At 40.5% G+C, this 18,210-nt stretch overlaps 1 protein-coding gene across 1 annotated transcript in view; it reads right to left on the reverse strand.

Moving 5' to 3' along the window:
- Positions 1 to 18,210, reverse strand: part of hacl1 (2-hydroxyacyl-CoA lyase 1) — a 116,428-nt gene that overhangs the window by 16,404 nt on the left and 81,814 nt on the right. Inside the window, exon 15 of the mRNA XM_063044050.1 lies at positions 6,978 to 7,085. Coding sequence (XP_062900120.1) covers positions 6,978 to 7,085 — 108 coding nt within the window. The remainder of the gene's footprint in view (positions 1 to 6,977; positions 7,086 to 18,210) is intronic.

The following is an 18,210-nucleotide window of genomic DNA, read 5'->3' on the forward strand; positions in this document are numbered from 1 at the left end:
TATCACCAATGTGATCACTCCTTTTTATTCAAGGATTCCACATGGCCTCACTTGAGGAGTTTTCTGGGATATCTTCCCTGATAACTATAGCAATGGACTCCTTAATCAATAGAATGCCGCCTTCTCTTTTGCATCCTCTTCTGACTGAAGGTTCCAAATCCTTACCAATCAATGCTCTTTCAGAGATTTTCATTTTAATCAAGCCCAACAAAATGGGGTAAATAAATTTATTTGACAGCTGTTAAAAGTTCCAGGTAAAAAAAACACTAACACTAGTACTGATTAATTTAGGAAATAAATAAAAGCTGCCTATCTCATCACTTGAGACACAAATTATGCCAATAGTCCAGGGCTTGGTAGAAACAGAAAACATTCAAAATAACATGTCAACAATCTACCTACAGTATAAAGTCAGAATAATTGTGAACAGAGCAAAGCAGCAGACAGTATGTCGCCAAGATTATTTATTTATTAGAGAACAAAGACAGACATGTCACAAAAGGATCAGCCGTTGCATTGAGCAAGGAAAAATTAGCAATCCAGTGACCCAGATAAATAGCTTCTTTATTAAAAAGGGCACTTGATCCAACAGTTATGAAAAGAACTTACAGAACCTCCTGAAAATAAATCTTATTAAACAAACCAGGGATGATACCCTCTGAAAGAAAATTCAACATTCAATGCCTCTTCCATAATTCAGTACAAGAAGCTGTACGCATGCACTATAATATTCCAGGCCAAAAGAGGTAATTGATTTCAAATATTTAGTTTCTATATAAATTGTTGAATCAAAACTGACACTAACAATGTGGGTTTTTGTGCTCTCATCAGCCACTCTATATTCAATGTGAACTCCTTCAATTTTCTCCAACACCTGCCGAATTTGGAGCATCAGCTGCTGCCTCACTTCTACCCACTGGAAAATCATGTCTTTCGATACTCCGTCATTTTGAATGACCAAAATTGTACCTTTGTACAGCTAACATTTTTGGTCAAGGATTACCTAATGAGGCAGCACAGTTGCATAGTGGTTAGTGGAATGCTTTACAGTTCAGGCAACTCCGGTTCAATTCCCGTCCTTGCCTGTAAGGAGTTTGTACGTTCTCCCTGTGATCATGTGGGCTTCCTCAGGGTGCTCCAGTTTCCTCCCATAATCCAACAACATACCGGTTGGAAGGTTAATTGATCATTGTAAATTGTCCCATGATTAGGCTAGGATTAAATTGGGGGATTGCTGGGCAGTGTGGCTCACAGGGCCAGAAGGGTCTATTCTGCACTGTAGCTCAATAAATAAATAATAACTTAAAAATGGAGACATTGGAAGGTGTGTGTTGAAGTCTAAGAGGAAGATTTTAAGAGAATAAAGGTAGATAGTGAGGTTAATGGAGTAGATTACAGAATGTATGACCCAGTCAGCAAATATTGGCAAAATGAGTGGACTATGTACAAGAAGTCAGAGTTATTCGACCATAAGATATAGGAGCAGAAGTAGGTCATTTGGTAAATCGAGTCTGCTCTGCAATTTAATCATGGGCTGATCTAATTCTTACAGTCACCCCACACCCTTTGATGCCCTGGCTAATCAAGAATCTATATATCTCTGCCTTAATAAACACAATGACTTGGCCTCCACTGCTGCTCGTGGCAACAAATTCCACAGATTTCCCACCCTCTGGCTAAAGTAATTTCTCCACATCTCAGTTCTAAGAGGATGTCCTTCAACCCTGAAGTCATGCCCTCTTGTCCTAGAATCCCCTACCATGGGAAATAACTTTGCTGTATCTAATCTGTTCATGCCTTTTAACATTCTGAATGTTTCTATGAGATTCCCCCCCCCCCCCCCATTCTCCTGAACTCCAGGAAATACAGCCCAGGAGTTGCCAGACGTTCCTCAAACAGTAACCCTTTCATTACTGGAATCATTCTTGTGAATCTTCTCTGAACCTTCTCCAATGTCAGTATATCCTTTCTAAAATAAGCAGCCCAAAACTGCACACAATTATTGTAAAGTAGTGATGGGGATTTTTTTTGGCAAATAGGAAATAGTGATAATGAACCAACCTCATGACTCTCCCTCACAGCAGCCACCACCCACCAACTCAAGAGACTCTGCCTCTATACTGACCTTCTGTGGTCCTTTTGAGGTCTAGTGTCAAGGCAATGTGTGGAACAAATGACCAGAATAAATGGTTGTCCACTTGAACTGTAGATGGGGAATGGTAGTCAGGGTTCTACTCAGGCACCAGGCTTTGTTTTGCACATTTAAATAGTCTTCACCCCAAATTACAGAGACATGGTGTGTCTGACCAAAAAGAAAAATCAATGGATTTTGAGCATCCAGGACATAAATAAATAAAATGTGCCTGATCTTTATCTCCCAGCTTTATATATTGAATCATAAATTGACACATAAATTGGCCCTTCAGCCCACCAACTCCATGTTGACCTTCTTGCACATCTACAGTAAGCTAATTTGTCTGCATTAGGCCTGTTTAACTACCTGTCTAAATGTCCCTTAAACACAGTACCTGCATCTGACTTTAACACCTCCTCTGATAATGAGATAAATCATACTCTGTATAAAGAACTTGCCCTTAAATTCCCTTCCTTTCACCTTTAACCTATGCTCACTTGTTTTTGGTCCCCTTAACAAGTGGAAAAAATTCAGTATATCTATGTGATTTATGCCTTGTTAATTCTGTATTCCTTTGGTCACCCCTCAGCCTGTTACACAATCCTACCCTATCCATTCTCTCTCCATTACTAAAGTCCTCCAGTTCAAAGAATCTCCTCTTTACATTTTTCAATGCATTCACATGCTTCCCATAGTGTGGCAACTTGAAGTGCACACAATACCACAAGTGTGGTCTAACCAGCATTTGTAAAGTAACCTACCCTTACAATGCCCCTTCACCACCCTTTCAACTTGTGATGCCACTTACAGGGAATTTTGTACTTGAACCTGCAAGATCCTTGGTATATCTGTACTTCTTGCTGTGTTACCATTTATTGTTTTTCTCCTACCCCAACTTAATTTCCCAAATTGCACCATCTTGTACTAATTGCGCAACTTTCTATCTGATTTGCATGCAGCTGTAGCCTTAGACAACCTTCCTCGCTATCCACAACACCACCAACTTGTTGTGTCATTCATAAACTTACTCATCATAGTTCTGGTTGTCTTATTGTATTGAAAGGATGTGAAAGCTTTAGAGAGGGTGAAGGGATTGACAAGGTTGCTACCTGGACTAGATGGCATTGTTAGGGAGTATTCAGTAGTTATGTGTATATAGCAGATATTAATTCAAACAAGAACCAATCTTCAGTTCTTGGTGTAAATTTAAATAAATTCAGGAGGCTTGCAGTTAGCCTTCAGTCTTATTGTAAATTGCAAGCAGTAAACTGAAGTTAAACTGGCCCAAAGACGAAGCGATTGTATGTGCAACTGCTAAATGTTAAGACAATGGGGTTGTGTTAATCGGCTTGCATCATACCAGGCAACACTGCTAAGTTATTTACGACATTGTAATTCAAGTTCAAACTGGCAGGTCAGACAGATGCAAACACTTAGTATATTAAACATGGCCACAGGTACAGGAGATCACTAGTTTTTGTGTACTTACAATATTTATGTACTCAGACAGAGCCCTGACAGCATTAATTTTGGGTGTCTGGCTCTCTGTTGTCAAAAGGTTTTAGAATATTTATGTTAATTAGTTTCTTCCAAAGGCTTTTGAACCTTCAGAAGTGTCTTATCAATTACAATGTACTTCACTATGCATCTCAAAGGAACCATTTGTCAACCAAAAGTACTGAAGTAAACAATGTTATTATAACCATTGAAATTGTATTAAATCACCTACTGTTACCTTTGATCCTAAGGGTATAAAAACGTCATGTACCTTTGGGTTTGGGAGCCTTTCCAAGTGTCTCCAGAATGTTGCCTGCTTGTTGTGATGAATAAGGTCTTCTATATCATCAGTTTCAGTGACTCTCTGGTGACTTTGATCACAGTCACAACAGGCCAGTACTAGGAAGATAGGTTGAGCAAGCTAGGACTTTTCTCTTTGGAGCAGAGGATGAAAGACTTGATAGAGGTGTACAAGATGACAAGAGGCATAGATAGAGTGGACAAACAGAGACCTATTCCCAGGGCAGAAATGGCTAATACAAGGGGACTTATGCTAAGCTGACTGGAAGAAAATCTGGGGGAATGTTAGAGGCAATTCCTTTACAGAGAATGGTTGGAGTGGGGAACATCCTGCTAGGGATGTAGGTAGAGGCATATACATTAGGAGCATTTAAGAAACTCTTGGATAGGCACATGGATGATAGAAAAATGGAGGACCATGCACTAGGGAAGGGTTAGATTGATCTTAAGGATGGGAAAAAAGGGCAGTACAATATAATGGGTGAAAGGCCTGCACTGTGCTGAAATGTCCTATATCTCTTACATTCATATCCAAGAGTTAATATACATTCAGTGCCCACTTCATTAGGTATACCTGCTCATTAATGCAAATATCTGAACATCCAATCATGAGGCAGCAACACAATGCATAAAAGCATGCAGACATGGTGAAGAGGTTCAGTTGTTGCTCAGATCAAATATCACAATGGGAAAGAAGTGTGATCTAAATGACTTTGACCGTGGAATGATTGTCGGTACCAGATAGGTTATACCTCAGAATCCCCTGGGATTCACAGCCAACAGTCTCTAGAATTTACAGGGAATAGGGTGAAAAACAAAAAATAACCAGAGAGTGGCAGTTCTTGGGCAAAAACATCTAGTTCATGACAGAAGTCAGAGGAGAACGGCCAGACTGGTTCAAACTGACAGGAAGGTGACAGTAACTCAAATAACGTTGTGTTACAACAGCAGTGTGCAGAAGAGCATATCCAAATGTGCAACAGGTCAAACCTTTAAGTGGATGGACTTCAGCAGCAAAAGAGCACACAGTGTTCCAGTCTTGTACCTAATAATGTGGCTACTGAGAGTATATCACAAACAAGAATACAGGCACAGAGCCCCTGGGGTACACCACTGGCCACAGACTTCCATTCAGAAAAGCATCTTTACATTTCTAGTCTCTGCATTCTATCACCAGGGCAATTTTAGATCCAATAAGCAAACTCACCTTCAATCTACTTGCCCTAACCTCTTGAGTCAACCAACCATGTGGGACTTTGTAAACCATGATCATACCCTGCTTTTCCATATGTTCATAAGTACCATCCCTTAAAGCGTTCTCCAATAATTTCCCTGCTACTGCCATAAGGCTAACCAAACTGCAGTTATCTGGCCTATCCCTGCAACCCTTCTTAAATAAAGGAACATCAGTTATCCTCCAAATTTCTGGCATTTAACCGTGACTAATTAACATGCAAAAATCTCCTTAGAGCCCAGCTATCTCATCCCTTGCTTTCAGTTGCAACCTGGAATAGATTTAATCAGGCCCTGCAGGTTTATCAACCCTCATATATCCCATGATATTTAACACCTCCTCTTTTTAACTCTGATCTGATTCAGATTATCTATATACCCCTCCCTGAATTCACCATCTTCCAGGCTCCTCTTCTGAGATAATACAAATGAGTATTCATTTAGGACCTCACCTACATCATCTGGCTCCACGCACATATTATCCCTTTATTTGCTAAGAGGAGCCATTCTTCTTTTGCTAATCTCTTCAATTACTGGTCCGAGAAGAAAATTTTAAACTGTAAAATGCTCTTTTGTAATGAGGCACATAGAGGATTCATTCAAAGATCCAGCACATTTTTGATTTTTTTTTTGGAAGAACTAACTTCCTTTTAAGAGAGCCCCACTTGTGAGTCGTTGTTCTACCGGCAAGCATCAGCTCCCCCTTTAGGGAGGCTCACCTGCGAGTTGTAGTTTTACTTGCAAGCATCACCTCCCAATCTACTTTTCTAGGTCCTTCCCTACACTGTTGAGATCTGCCTTCCTCCAAATTCAATTTCTTAACTTGAGAACCAAGTATATTCCTTTACATAGCTATCTTGAAACATAATGAATTATCGTCTCTGCTTCCAAAGAGCTCTCCCACCACATGCCACCTGCCCGATTTTGTAACCCCAAGATTGAGAACTGACCTGTCCTTGGTAGGACTCTCTACATATTGCATTAAAATGTGTTTTGGTCATTCTTAAGAAACTGTTGAGAACACTCATCAGGTTAGGCAGCATCTGAGGAAAGAGAGCCAGTTAACAATTCAGGTCCAGAACCCTTCACCAGAAGATTGTAACTCAGTCTCTCTTTCCACACGTGCTGTCTGATCAGCTGAGTACTTCCAGCATTTCCTGTCTTTTACTTTATTAAAGGGGAATAGAATAGCTGACTTTCTGACTGTGAATGTGATAGGCTTTGCTTCCCCACCCTTCCTCCCCCAAATAATTTCTTAAAAATGAATTGGCTATTTTTAGATGATCACATATAAGTGATTAGTCTGTTTTTTATAAAGAGAATTTTACATCTGGCTATGTAACATTTAAGTAATCTAAAAATGTGTGCAATAAAATACAAAACTTCATTATGGATTTGCACAATTAAAATAATAAAATGAGATCATTAGCAAATGAAGAAACATTTCCTTCCATGGCTCACCCCACCCCCAACCCGTAACTTGCGATGAAACCGCACAAGGCTGCTCAGGTTTCTCAGCCAAGAATCCACAAGATACCAGCTTCTAATTAACTTCAGAAATGTGGCGCTACATTTGGCATAGAGCAAGCAGATGTACCTCTGTTTCATTAAGTTTGACAGACTAGTCAATTAAATCTTTGAGTGTTGAGAAGGGCTTTTTGTACAGGAGCCAGTTGTAGGTCCTGGCAGAAATCTAATCAGTTCCAGATACAGCTTTATGCTTTCAAAAGGAAGCGCTAAGGTTTTACACCTTATTACAAACACCAAGAGATTTATTAACCCCCCCCCCCAAAAAAAAACTCTCATTACTCACACAATTGAAGGCTCACCCAATTCTGCCATCTGTTTCCAGGAGCACTCATCCATTCCACAATAAATTCCGTTGTTGTTCACTACAATGATTACTATTGGCAGATTATATCTAAAACAAAGCAAATAGTTAATGCTAATCAGTACATCCTTTTAATATGCAACAATCCAACTGTCAGTCATAATCAACAAGACTGCAAAGCAAATTTTAAAACGGTCAAGATAGCAATTGCACAGCACAATTTCACCAGAGCAATAGCAGAGATTTAGAGCTTAAATATGACAGCTCATAAAAAGATGCTTTGTATACCCTAGAATTTATAAAACTGTGGCTTAATGGGAGGTATTCAATTCAATGATATAGATAAAAAGCAAAAAAAAGTCATCTGGTGAGATCCAAAACTTGTCAATTCAAGAGTGATATGAGGAACTACACATAAGCAGTGGAAATATGAAACTTTCTTCAAAAAGGTTTAGAAATTTTTAAGACTGTTAACAATGGACTTTCTTAGTTAGCTATTTAAAATACAAAGGATACTTATGTAACTGAAGACAGAGTACTGGAAACATGTCTTCTGGCCTAAATAGTCCATGCCACTAAACTGTCCATCATTCAAGATACAGTAGTCCCATTTCCCAGCATCTGGCCCATAATCTTCAGATCTCTCCAATTTATGTACCTGCACAATTGTCTTTCGAAAGTTGTGCTTGTATCTGCAGGAAAATGGGGCTTAATAATCCACAAAACTGACCTAGGCAAATTGCCGACTACTATAAATACTTTTGGTATGAAGAGATCAGACCATCAGATTATGATCTCCAAAGGTGACTACAAAAGCAGAAAAAAAATCAGAGCTGAGACCAAGAGGAAGATAAGACATAGGAGAAAGCTGCATAGGCATTGAATCACCATGGTTAGTTAACCAACCCATAAAAAGCAGCTAATAAGCAGAAGCTTCAGGTTGGCAGATTGTTACTAGTGGAGTGCTATGGTGGTCAGTTCTCAGGCCTCCATTATTTATATCCTACTTTAGCAAATTAAGTTAAATGATTGAGTGCATTATGGTCAAATACACATACACAAAGATAGGTGGCTAAGCAAACTGTGAGGACAACTGGGAGTATACAGAAGGGAAGTAGATGGATGAAATAAGTGGGCAAAAATTGTGATGGTATTGGTTTCGCAAAGTTTTAGACTCAAACAAAGACCTTAAGCCTATCCAATATAAATAACTATGAGCACTCTCACTAAAGGGAGACTATCCTGTAACAACCCAATCTTCAAAGAGTAGTTTACTTCCCTGTTTATTCTCCTCGGCAAGTTTAGCTGCCAATATCCACTATTCGAGTAGTGGGACTCCTCTCCCTTCCAGCTACCAAAATAGTTTAAAACATAACTTGTTAATTTTCTGTGATACACTTTTAAATCCACACATTCTTAAAAGATATTTAAAACTCAGAATTTCTATCCTAAACATTTCCAAATTCTCACAGAGCATTTCTATCTCATCTTGAATCACTAAATCATCTTGAATCTTGAGCAATTATGTAACATTTCCAAATTACAACCAGTTTCTAAAACACAAACCATTTCTAAAACGAAGCACAAAGCTCGAAAACCCAAAGGATTTCTTAAATGCAAATGATTTCCAAAAACACAGGTACAACTCCTATAAATTAAAAAGACACACCACAACTCAGACAATGAATTGCCATTGCAGAAACCGAAGCCTGAGGAAGGGATCCTTGTTCACTCTGTGTTTCTTCCCATGATTCTTCATACTATTCCTCACCCCGTTCCTAATAAGCTTCAACTGCTCTCTTTTTTTCCCTGCACTGGGTGACTTAAAACACATATGATAATTCCTCAGATATCATTTTAACACAAATAATCTAAAAGCAGTATTTTGGAGATGTAGATCTGTAAAACTAATTTCTGGGTACATAAGCCTTTCAACTATATACACAGTTATTGATATGCTAAATAATATTCTCCAGTTTCTGCAAACTTCCTTGAACTAAGTAACTTAAGAGTCAGCTTGTCTGTTTGATACAACCTATTGTTTATACTGCATCTTGAGCAATAATAAACCAGGTACAGTGAGTTAGCACCTGCTTCTGCACAGACTGAGCATCTGCAAAATACAGAGCTTGTATGATGTCCAGTCCTTATATACTTCCATCCCCCATCAGGAAGGTCTCAAAGCTCTACGCTTCTTTTTGGATTCCAGACCTAATCAGTTCCCCTCTACCACTACTCTGCTCCGTCTAGCGGAATTAGTCCTTACTCTTAATAATTTCTCCTTTTGCTCCTCCCATTTCCTCCAAACTAAAGATGTAGCTATGGGCACCCGAATGGGTCCTAGCTATGCCTGCCTTTTTGTTGAGTTTGTGGAACAATCTATGTTCCGTGCCTATTCTGGTATCTGTCCCCCACTTTTCCTTCGCTATATCGACGACTGCATTGGCGCTGCTTCCTGCACGCATGCAGAACTCGTTGACTTTATTAACTTTGCCTCCAACTTTCACCCTGCCCTCAAGTTTACCTGGTCTATTTCCGACACCTCCCTCCCCTTTCTAGATCTTTCTGTCTCTGTCTCTGGAGACAGCTTATCCACTGATATCTACTATAAGCCTACTGACTCTCACAGCTATCTGGACTATTCCTCTTCTCACCCTGTCTCTTGCAAAAACGCCATCCCCTTCTCGCAATTCCTCCGTCTCCGCCGCATCTGCTCTCAGGATGAGGCTTTTCATTCTAGGACGAGGGAGATGTCTTCATTTTTTAAAGAAAGGGGCTTCCCTTCCTCCACTATCAACTCTGCTCTTAAACGCATCTCCTCCATTTCACGTACATCTGCTCTCACTCCATCCTCCCACCACCCCACTAGGAATAGGGTTCCCCTGGTCCTCACCTACCACCCCACCAGCCTCCGGGTCCAACATATTATTCTCCGTAACTTCCGCCACCTCCAACGGGATCCCACCACTAAGCACATCTTTCCCTCCCCCCCTCTCTCTGCATTCCGCAGGGATCGCTCCCTACACAACTCCCTTGTCCATTCGTCCCCCCCATCCCTCCCCACTGATCTCCCTCCTGGCACTTATCCGTGTAAGCGGAACAAGTGCTACACATGCCCTTACACTTCCTCCCTTACCACCATTCAGGGCCCCAAACAGTCCTTCCAGGTGAGGCATCACTTCACCTGTGAGTCGACTGGGGTGATATACTGCGTCCGGTGCTCCCGATGTGGCCTTTTATATATTGGTGAGACCCGACGCAGACTGGGAGACCGCTTTGCTGAACATCTACGCTCTGTCCGCCAGAGAAAGCAGGATCTCCCAGTGGCCACACATTTTAATTCCACATCCCATTCCCATTCTGACATGTCTATCCACGGCCTCCTCTACTGTAAAGATGAAGCCACACTCAGGTTGGAGGAACAACACCTTATATTCCGTATGGGTAGCCTCCAACCTGATGGCATGAACATTGACTTCTCTAACTTCCGCTAGGCCCCACCTCCCCCTCGTACCCCAGCTGTTACTCATTTTTATGCACACATTCTTTCTCTCACTCTCCTTTTTCTCCCTCTGTCCCTCTGAATATACCTCTTGCCCATCCTCTGGGTCACCCCCCCCCCGTCTTTCTCCCTAGGCCTCCTGTCCCATGATCCTCTCGTATCCCCTTTTGCCTATCACCTGTCCAGCTCTCGGCTCTATCCCTCCCCCTCCTGTCTTCTCCTATCATTTTGCATCTCCCCCTCCCCCTCCAGCTTTCAAATCCCTTACTCACTCTTCCTTCAGTTAGTCCTGACGAAGGGTCTCGGCCTGAAACGTCGACTGCGCCTCTTCCTATAGATGCTGCTTGGCCTGCTGCGTTCACCAGCAACTTTGATGTATGTTGCTTGAATTTCCAGCATCTGCAGAATTCCTGTTGTTCTTGTATGCAAAGCTGTGTTTTAACTTCAAGCTGATAACTATTTTCCATTTCCATTATAAGAACTGCAGACTAACTTCCATACATGACCAGATACATCTGTATTTGATCTTACAAATGATAGCTGTGTTTAGGAAGCAAGCTTAGCAAAAGAAACAAGAAGTAAATGTCCATCAAAAAAATTGCCAGGTGGAGCAGTGAACTATAATGTTGCCCACTTTATAGTAAGAACACAAAAGGAGAATAAGAATTAAATAAAGAGAGACTGCAGAATACTGCTACACAGAAGGACCTGGATGTCATCTGTTCAGGAGTCTTGCCACAATTTCACAGAGGCAAGAGTAACAATGTACATTTAAGGAGGAGAACATACGTTAAGAGGAGGTAGTGCACAGGAAGATACACTGGATTGATCTCTGGGATGAAGTAATTGTCTAATTAGGAAAACAAACAGGTTAGAATTGGAGATTAGAAGAGTGTAGAAGATGGTTTGACAAGGTGGATGGTGAAAAGATGTTACTTCGCATGGGGATTCTTGACTGAGGGAGAACAGATTCAAAACAAGGACTTCAGACATGGATCAGGAGTATTTCCCATCCCCACTCCAAGAGGGGTGTAAATCATTAGAATTTTCTCTATCAGAGTTATGGAGATTGAACCATGCTCAAGACCTAGAAAAGACAAAGAGTAATAGAACACTATAGCACAGAAAAAGGCCATTTGGCCTATCGAGTCAGTGCCAAACTATTAACCTGCCTAGTTCCATTGATCTGCACCCAGACGGTAAGCCACCATACCCCTTCCATCATGTACCTATCCAAATATATCTTAAATGTTGAAATCAAAACTGCATCCATTACATCCGCTAGCAGCTCATTCCACATTCCCACCACCCTCTGGGTGAAGTAGCTCCCCTTCATGTTCCCCTTAAACATTTCATCTATTATCATTAACCCATGACCTCCAGTTCTAGTCTCACCCATCTCCAATGGAAAAAGCCTGCTTACATATGTTCTATCTATACCACTCACACCTCTATTGAGTCTCCCCTCATTCTCCAATGCTCAAGGGAATAAAGTCCCTTTCAACCTTTCCTTATAACTCAGATCAGCGAGTCTTGTCAATATCCTTGTACATCTTCTCTGAACCCTTTCAATCTTACAGACATCTCTCCTGTAGGCAGGTGACCAAAACTGCACACAATACTTCAAATTAGGCTTCACCAACATCTTAGGGAACCAACTGACAGATTTTTGCTCTATAGAAGAATCAAAGGTTATAGGCTACAGGCAGGAAAGTGGAATTGAGGCCAAGATCAGATCAGCCATGATTTGATGGCCAGGAAGACTTGAGGGGCCACAGGGCCTTCACCTCTGAAAGCATCTCCTCCACAATCTCTGTCAGCAGAGGAGCATCACAAGGGTGTGTGCTTGGCCCCTGCTCTACTCGCTTTGCACCAATGACTGTGTGGCTAAGTACAGCTCCAACACCATAAGCAAGCTTGTTAATGACACCACTGTTGTGGGCTGTATCAAAGGTGGTGATGAATCAGCATACAGGAGGGAGACTGAAAATTTGGCAGAGTGGTGTAATAACAACAATCTCTCACTAAATGTTAATAGAACCAAGGAACTGATTGTAGACTTCAGGAGAGTAAAACCAGAGGTCCATGAGCCAGTAATCACTGGAGCTTCAGAGGTGGAGAGGGTCAGTAACCTTAAATTCTTGGGTGTTACTATATCAGAGGACCTGTCCTTGTCCCATCATATAAATATTCTTGCAAAGAAAGCACAACAGTGCCTCTACTTCCTCAGGAGTCTAAGGAGATAAGGCATGTTTTCAAAATCCTTGGCAAACTTCTATAGATGTGTGGTGGAAAGCGTGCTGATCACCAATGCCTTTGAGTGGAAAATCCTACAAAAGGTAGTGGATTTGGCCCAGTACATCACGGGTAAAGCCCTCACAACCACTGAGCACATCAATATGAAACTTTGCTGTGGAAAAACAGCATCCATCATTGAAGATTTTCACCACCCAGGCCATACTCACGGCTGCCATCTGGTAGAAGGTACAAGAGCCTCAAGACTTGCACCAGGTTCAGAAACAGTTGTTACCCCTCAACCATCAGGTTCTTGAACAAAAGGGGATAAATACACTCATTCTATTTCTGCTGTTTGCACAACTAACAGTCGCACTTTAAGGATTCTTTATTTTGTTATTTCATACTCATTAATTTTCGCTATTTATTTATATTTGCATTTACACAGTTTGTTGCCCATTGATGCTGTTCACAGTTAATGTTCTATGGACTTGCTAAGTATGCCTGCAGGAAAAAGAATCTCAGGGTTGTATGTGATGACATGTATGTACTCTGATAACAAATTTTACTTTGAACTTGCTGTCATTATATTGTTTCAATGGGCAACAGGATAAAGTAGAAGAAATTGCACATACACAAGCTACTGAAGTGAAACAACACAGAAGAGCAGGCAAAGTTATACTGATTTTACCAAATGCCTCATCTAACTCTTCATTTCACATATATTCCATCCAGGGAATAAAGTAGCAAAGTACCGACTCCTCTGGAGCAAGACACACAAAATGCTGGAGGATCTCAGAAGGCTAGACAGCACCTATGGAAAAGAGCAAACAATCGACGTTTCCTGCTGAGACCCTTCATCAGGCCCGACTCCCCTGGATTGAATTTGGTTGAAAGTAAGAAAAACATACCGAAATTCTGGAGATGCAATTATCAATGCAAAAATGCCATGTTGTACAGGTGGTTCAAAAGCCCAACTCCGAAAGGGAGGCCATAGCTATATGATTGCAGGGATAGTATCCAAGAAAAAGAGTGATTAGTACATCTCTATGAAACAGGGAACACAACATTACTCATTTCCCTCCGAAAAAGCAATGCTCTTCAGTCCTCAATCTTGTTCTCCAGCGACTGTACAAGATATTGGGTAGAGGGAGTTTCATACCCAGCATTTTAGCCTGGCGTGGGGTCCTCCCCTCCCCTCCCCCCTCTCTTTCAGCTGTGGCGATGCACCTTCGTCCTCTGCTTAAGGATGCCATAACTGCATGCTTAAGAGTTAAGTTCACTGAGTCCCTCAGAAGATCATGAGACTACTCATTCGTTAAGATGGTTCAAAAGCACGTTACTAAAAGGAAAATTACAGACTGCAGATTGCGGTGACTATGCTTCAATAGAAGTATACTTTCAATAGAACTTTTGTAAGCTACCTGCAAAACTTTGCTGAGGTTCATCTTGCCTTTTGAAGATCTTGCCATCTACGTATACAATACAAAATGGTGGAAGAATTCAGCAAGTCAGGCAGCAGCTATGGAGGGGAATCCTAACTTGCTGAGTTCTTCCACCATTTTGTGTGTTGCTGTAGACTTTCAGAATCTCCTGTGTCTTTTCTTGTGCTTTTGTACACTTTGTACCTTCTATGGGAACACTTGAGCAAGGGGAAGAATTTGCTTTGAAGGACCTTTCACAGCCATAGAACCTTCCAAAGCACATTGTGAGCAATTCAATACACTCGCATTTAAAAAAAATACAGCAAACAAACTAAAAACAGCAGGACACACAAAAAGGAGTAAAACAAATTACCAGATGAAAATTTTAAAAATTACAGATGCTAGGAATCTTAAGAAACAGAAAATGCTGAAAATACTCAGCAGGTCAGGATGCATCATTCAGAAGAGAGAGACAGAGTTAACATTGCAGGTTGAAGAGCCTTCATCAGTCTGTCACACTTCCCACAAGTGCTGCCTGATCAACTGAGTATTTCAAACATTTTCTGTTTTATTTCAAATAATGAGATACTGGAAATACCTAACAGGTCAAGCAGTATCTGTGCAGAGAACAACATAGTTAGCATTTCAGGTCAATGGCCTTTCAGCAGAAGAAAGGTCAATGGCCAGAGATGTTAACCCCGTCTCCTTTTACAAATGCTAATGAATATTTCCATCAATTTCTGATTAACTTCAAGTTTCTGCTTTCCATCAAATTTAGCTTTTATACTATTAGATTGGTGTTTTTTTTTAAATCAGACTATTATGTAGTTTAATGGGGGAGGAACTGAACAGAAGAAGAGATTGGCTGCTTCATTAACTCTTAATTCCATGGGCATTTCTCCAATGGCTCAGGAAGCAATTGCTTTACTCCAGACCATAGTTGTTCACATGACTCTGTATTTAACAAAAGTAGTAGGCTTAAAACAACAGTCACCCTTTAATAGCTTATTCAAAATAGAATTTGGAAGGTTGGTCTGGATTCCTTCTTCATTCTGCCTTAAGCTATACCATAGTGTCTTCAGGTTACATGAAACCACCAGCAGTCTATATGTTCTTTCTACTCTAGCACACATTATGAATAAATTCCTTCAATATTAAGAAATGAAGTGGATGACTGCATATAATGTAAATATATTCTGCTGTAATTTCTGGGATTTCCAAGCATTCATTCATAGCTTACATACTTCTTGTTTGTCTGATTCTCCCCTGCTCCCAACTTATTTCACTGAAATGAGGGAAACCCCCTTCAACAGTAAAGCAACTGATCTTTGCAAAGACAAACGTTACTCAAGCATGTGCAAGGACCCATTCATTGACAGCATGCCAGACAAAAACTTTCTGAAGATGGCTTACACATACAGTGGATTCCGTTTATCTGGGCCAAAAGTTAATTGGACAGCCGCTTATTTAGGACAACTCATAAAACAAAAACTAATCAAGAAAATAGCTTAGTATCCGTTTGTATTTGGGACACTATGCTACTAAATTGGGACAGGAGATGATCAGTCACCTGCACTTATGTAACTGTTAAGACACTACACCGTGCTTAGAGTGAACATTGCTTTAGTTGCATACGCTTGTGTTAAGTCGTCCGTTTGGGCAACAGATCTCAAGTCAAAAAGCAGTGATTTTTGATTATTTAGTTTATTTTTAATTTAAAAAAAAATTGAGACCCTTGCTAAGATGCCATGAAAAGATTTGTCACTAGCTGAAAAAAAAACCGCAGTGGACCAAATTAAAAGCCATCCACCTAACACCACTCATTATCAGCCGGCCAAGATAACTGGAGTGTCAAAATCTACAATTGTACGCTTGATACATCAGCAATATGAATGTGAGAAGAATGGGCGTTACTCGAGGGACAACAGGGAACATCTCAAAGGCAAAACTGAAGGTAAGACTCCAGATGTTCAAGAGGCTCTCGATCAATGGTTTTCCATTGTAACTGGACAAGGTGTGTGTACTCGTGGACCAATGTTACAAAACAAATCAGAGGAGTGAGCTAAAAAGCTGGATCATGAAGATTTTAAAGCAACAAATGGTTGGTTATAAATGTAGGCACCATATTAAATTCAAGAAAGCACAAGGCAAGAAAGGTAGTGTTGATGCTGTAAGTGCAGAAACATGGAAATTGGCAAAACTCCCTGACTGGCTTCAAAAAAATCTCTGCAGATGGTATCTACAATGCCGATGAATTAGGCCTTTTTTTAAATCGTGCCATGCCGGACGGTTCACTTTGTTACAAACATGCAGCACTATCAGGTTAAAAGAAAGCAATGGATTGCATAACTATGTTGCATTGTTCAAATATGTCATGAACTGGAAAAAATAAATTGTTGGTTATTGGGAAAAGCGTTAAACCTCAATGCTTTAAGGGGCCAAGAATGACTTTAGAAATTTTTAAGAAATGGCTGATGTTTGGGATAAGGAACTATTGCAGAAATCAAGCAAAATTCTCCTGCTTGTTGACAATTGTGCAGCACACCTTACTGTAGAATGTTTGAGAAAAATACAGCTGGAATTTCTACCAGCCAATACAACATCCTTGTGTAGCCAATGGATATCCGAATCATAAAAAATTTAAAGATGTATTTTCTTCAAAAATAATTTAGGAATTTCAAACCTTCACTTCAAATTATCTCATGTTTACTTACAGTGTCTATAAAAAGTATTCACCATCCCCTTGGAAATTTTCATGCTTTATTGTTTTACAACATTGAATCACAGTGGATTTAATTTGGCTTTTTTGACACTGATCAACAGAAAAAGACACTTTTGTGTCAAAGTAAAACCAGATCTCTACAAATTGACCCAAATTAATTACAAATATAAATCACAAAGTAATTGATTATATTCACCTACCCCTCCCCTTTAATATGACACACCAAATCATCACTGGTGCAGCCAACTGGTATTACAAAAAACATAATTAGCTAAATGAAGATCTGTTTTTGGAGACCTGTGCAAAGTCAAGGTTTTTCAATTGATTGTAGTAAAAATATATCTAGAATGTCCAATTGCTGTTGAGTCAGTATCCTGGCAAAAACTACGCCATGAAGACAAAAGAACACTCCAAGCAACTCCATGAAAAGGTCATTGAAAAGCACAAGTCAGGAGATGGATAAAAGAAAATCATCAAGAAATGGAAAGAATATGGCACAGCTGTAAATCTGCTGAAAGCAAGCCGTCCTCAAAAACTAAGTGACCGTGCAAGAAGGTGACGAGTGAGGGAGGCCACCAAGAGACCTATGACAACTCTGGAGAAGTTACAAGCTTCAGTGGCTGAGATGGCAGAGATTATGCAGATAGCAACTGCTGCCTGGATGCATCACCAGTCACAGCTTTGTGGAAGAGTGGTAAAAAGAAAGCCACTGTTGAAAAAAACTCACATGAAATCTCAGCTAGAGCTTTCCAGAAGGCATGTAGGAGACTCTGAAGTCAGTTGGAGGAAGGTTCTATGGTCTAATGAAACCAAAACTGAGACTTCTGGCCGTTAGACTGAACGCTATGTTTGGCATAAGCCAAACAATGCACATCATCAAAAACACACCATCCCTATCATGAAGCATGGTGGTGGCTGCATCATGCTGAGGGGATGCTTCATTGCAGCAAGCACTGGAAGGTTTGTGAAGGTAGAGGGTGAAATGAATGCAGCAAAATACAAGGAAGTCCTGGCGGAAAACCTAATGCAGTCTGCAAGAGAACTGTGACTTGGGAGAAGATTTGTTTTCCAGCAAGGCAATGACCCCAAGCATAAAGCTAAAGCTACACTGGAATGGCTCAAAAACAGTAAAATTAATGTCCTGGAGCAGCCAAATCAGAGTCCAGCCCTCAATCCAATTGAGAATTTGTGGTTGGACTTAAAAAATGTTGTTCACACACGATTCCCATGCAGTTTGACAGAGCTTCAGCAATTTTGTAAAGAAGAATGGGGAAAAATTGCAGCATCTAGCTGTGCAAAGCCGATAGAGATTTATCCACACAGACTCGAGGC

Source organism: Mobula hypostoma, chromosome 3 (assembly GCF_963921235.1).
Source record: "Mobula hypostoma chromosome 3, sMobHyp1.1, whole genome shotgun sequence".
Taxonomy (NCBI): Eukaryota; Metazoa; Chordata; class Chondrichthyes; order Myliobatiformes; family Myliobatidae; genus Mobula; species Mobula hypostoma.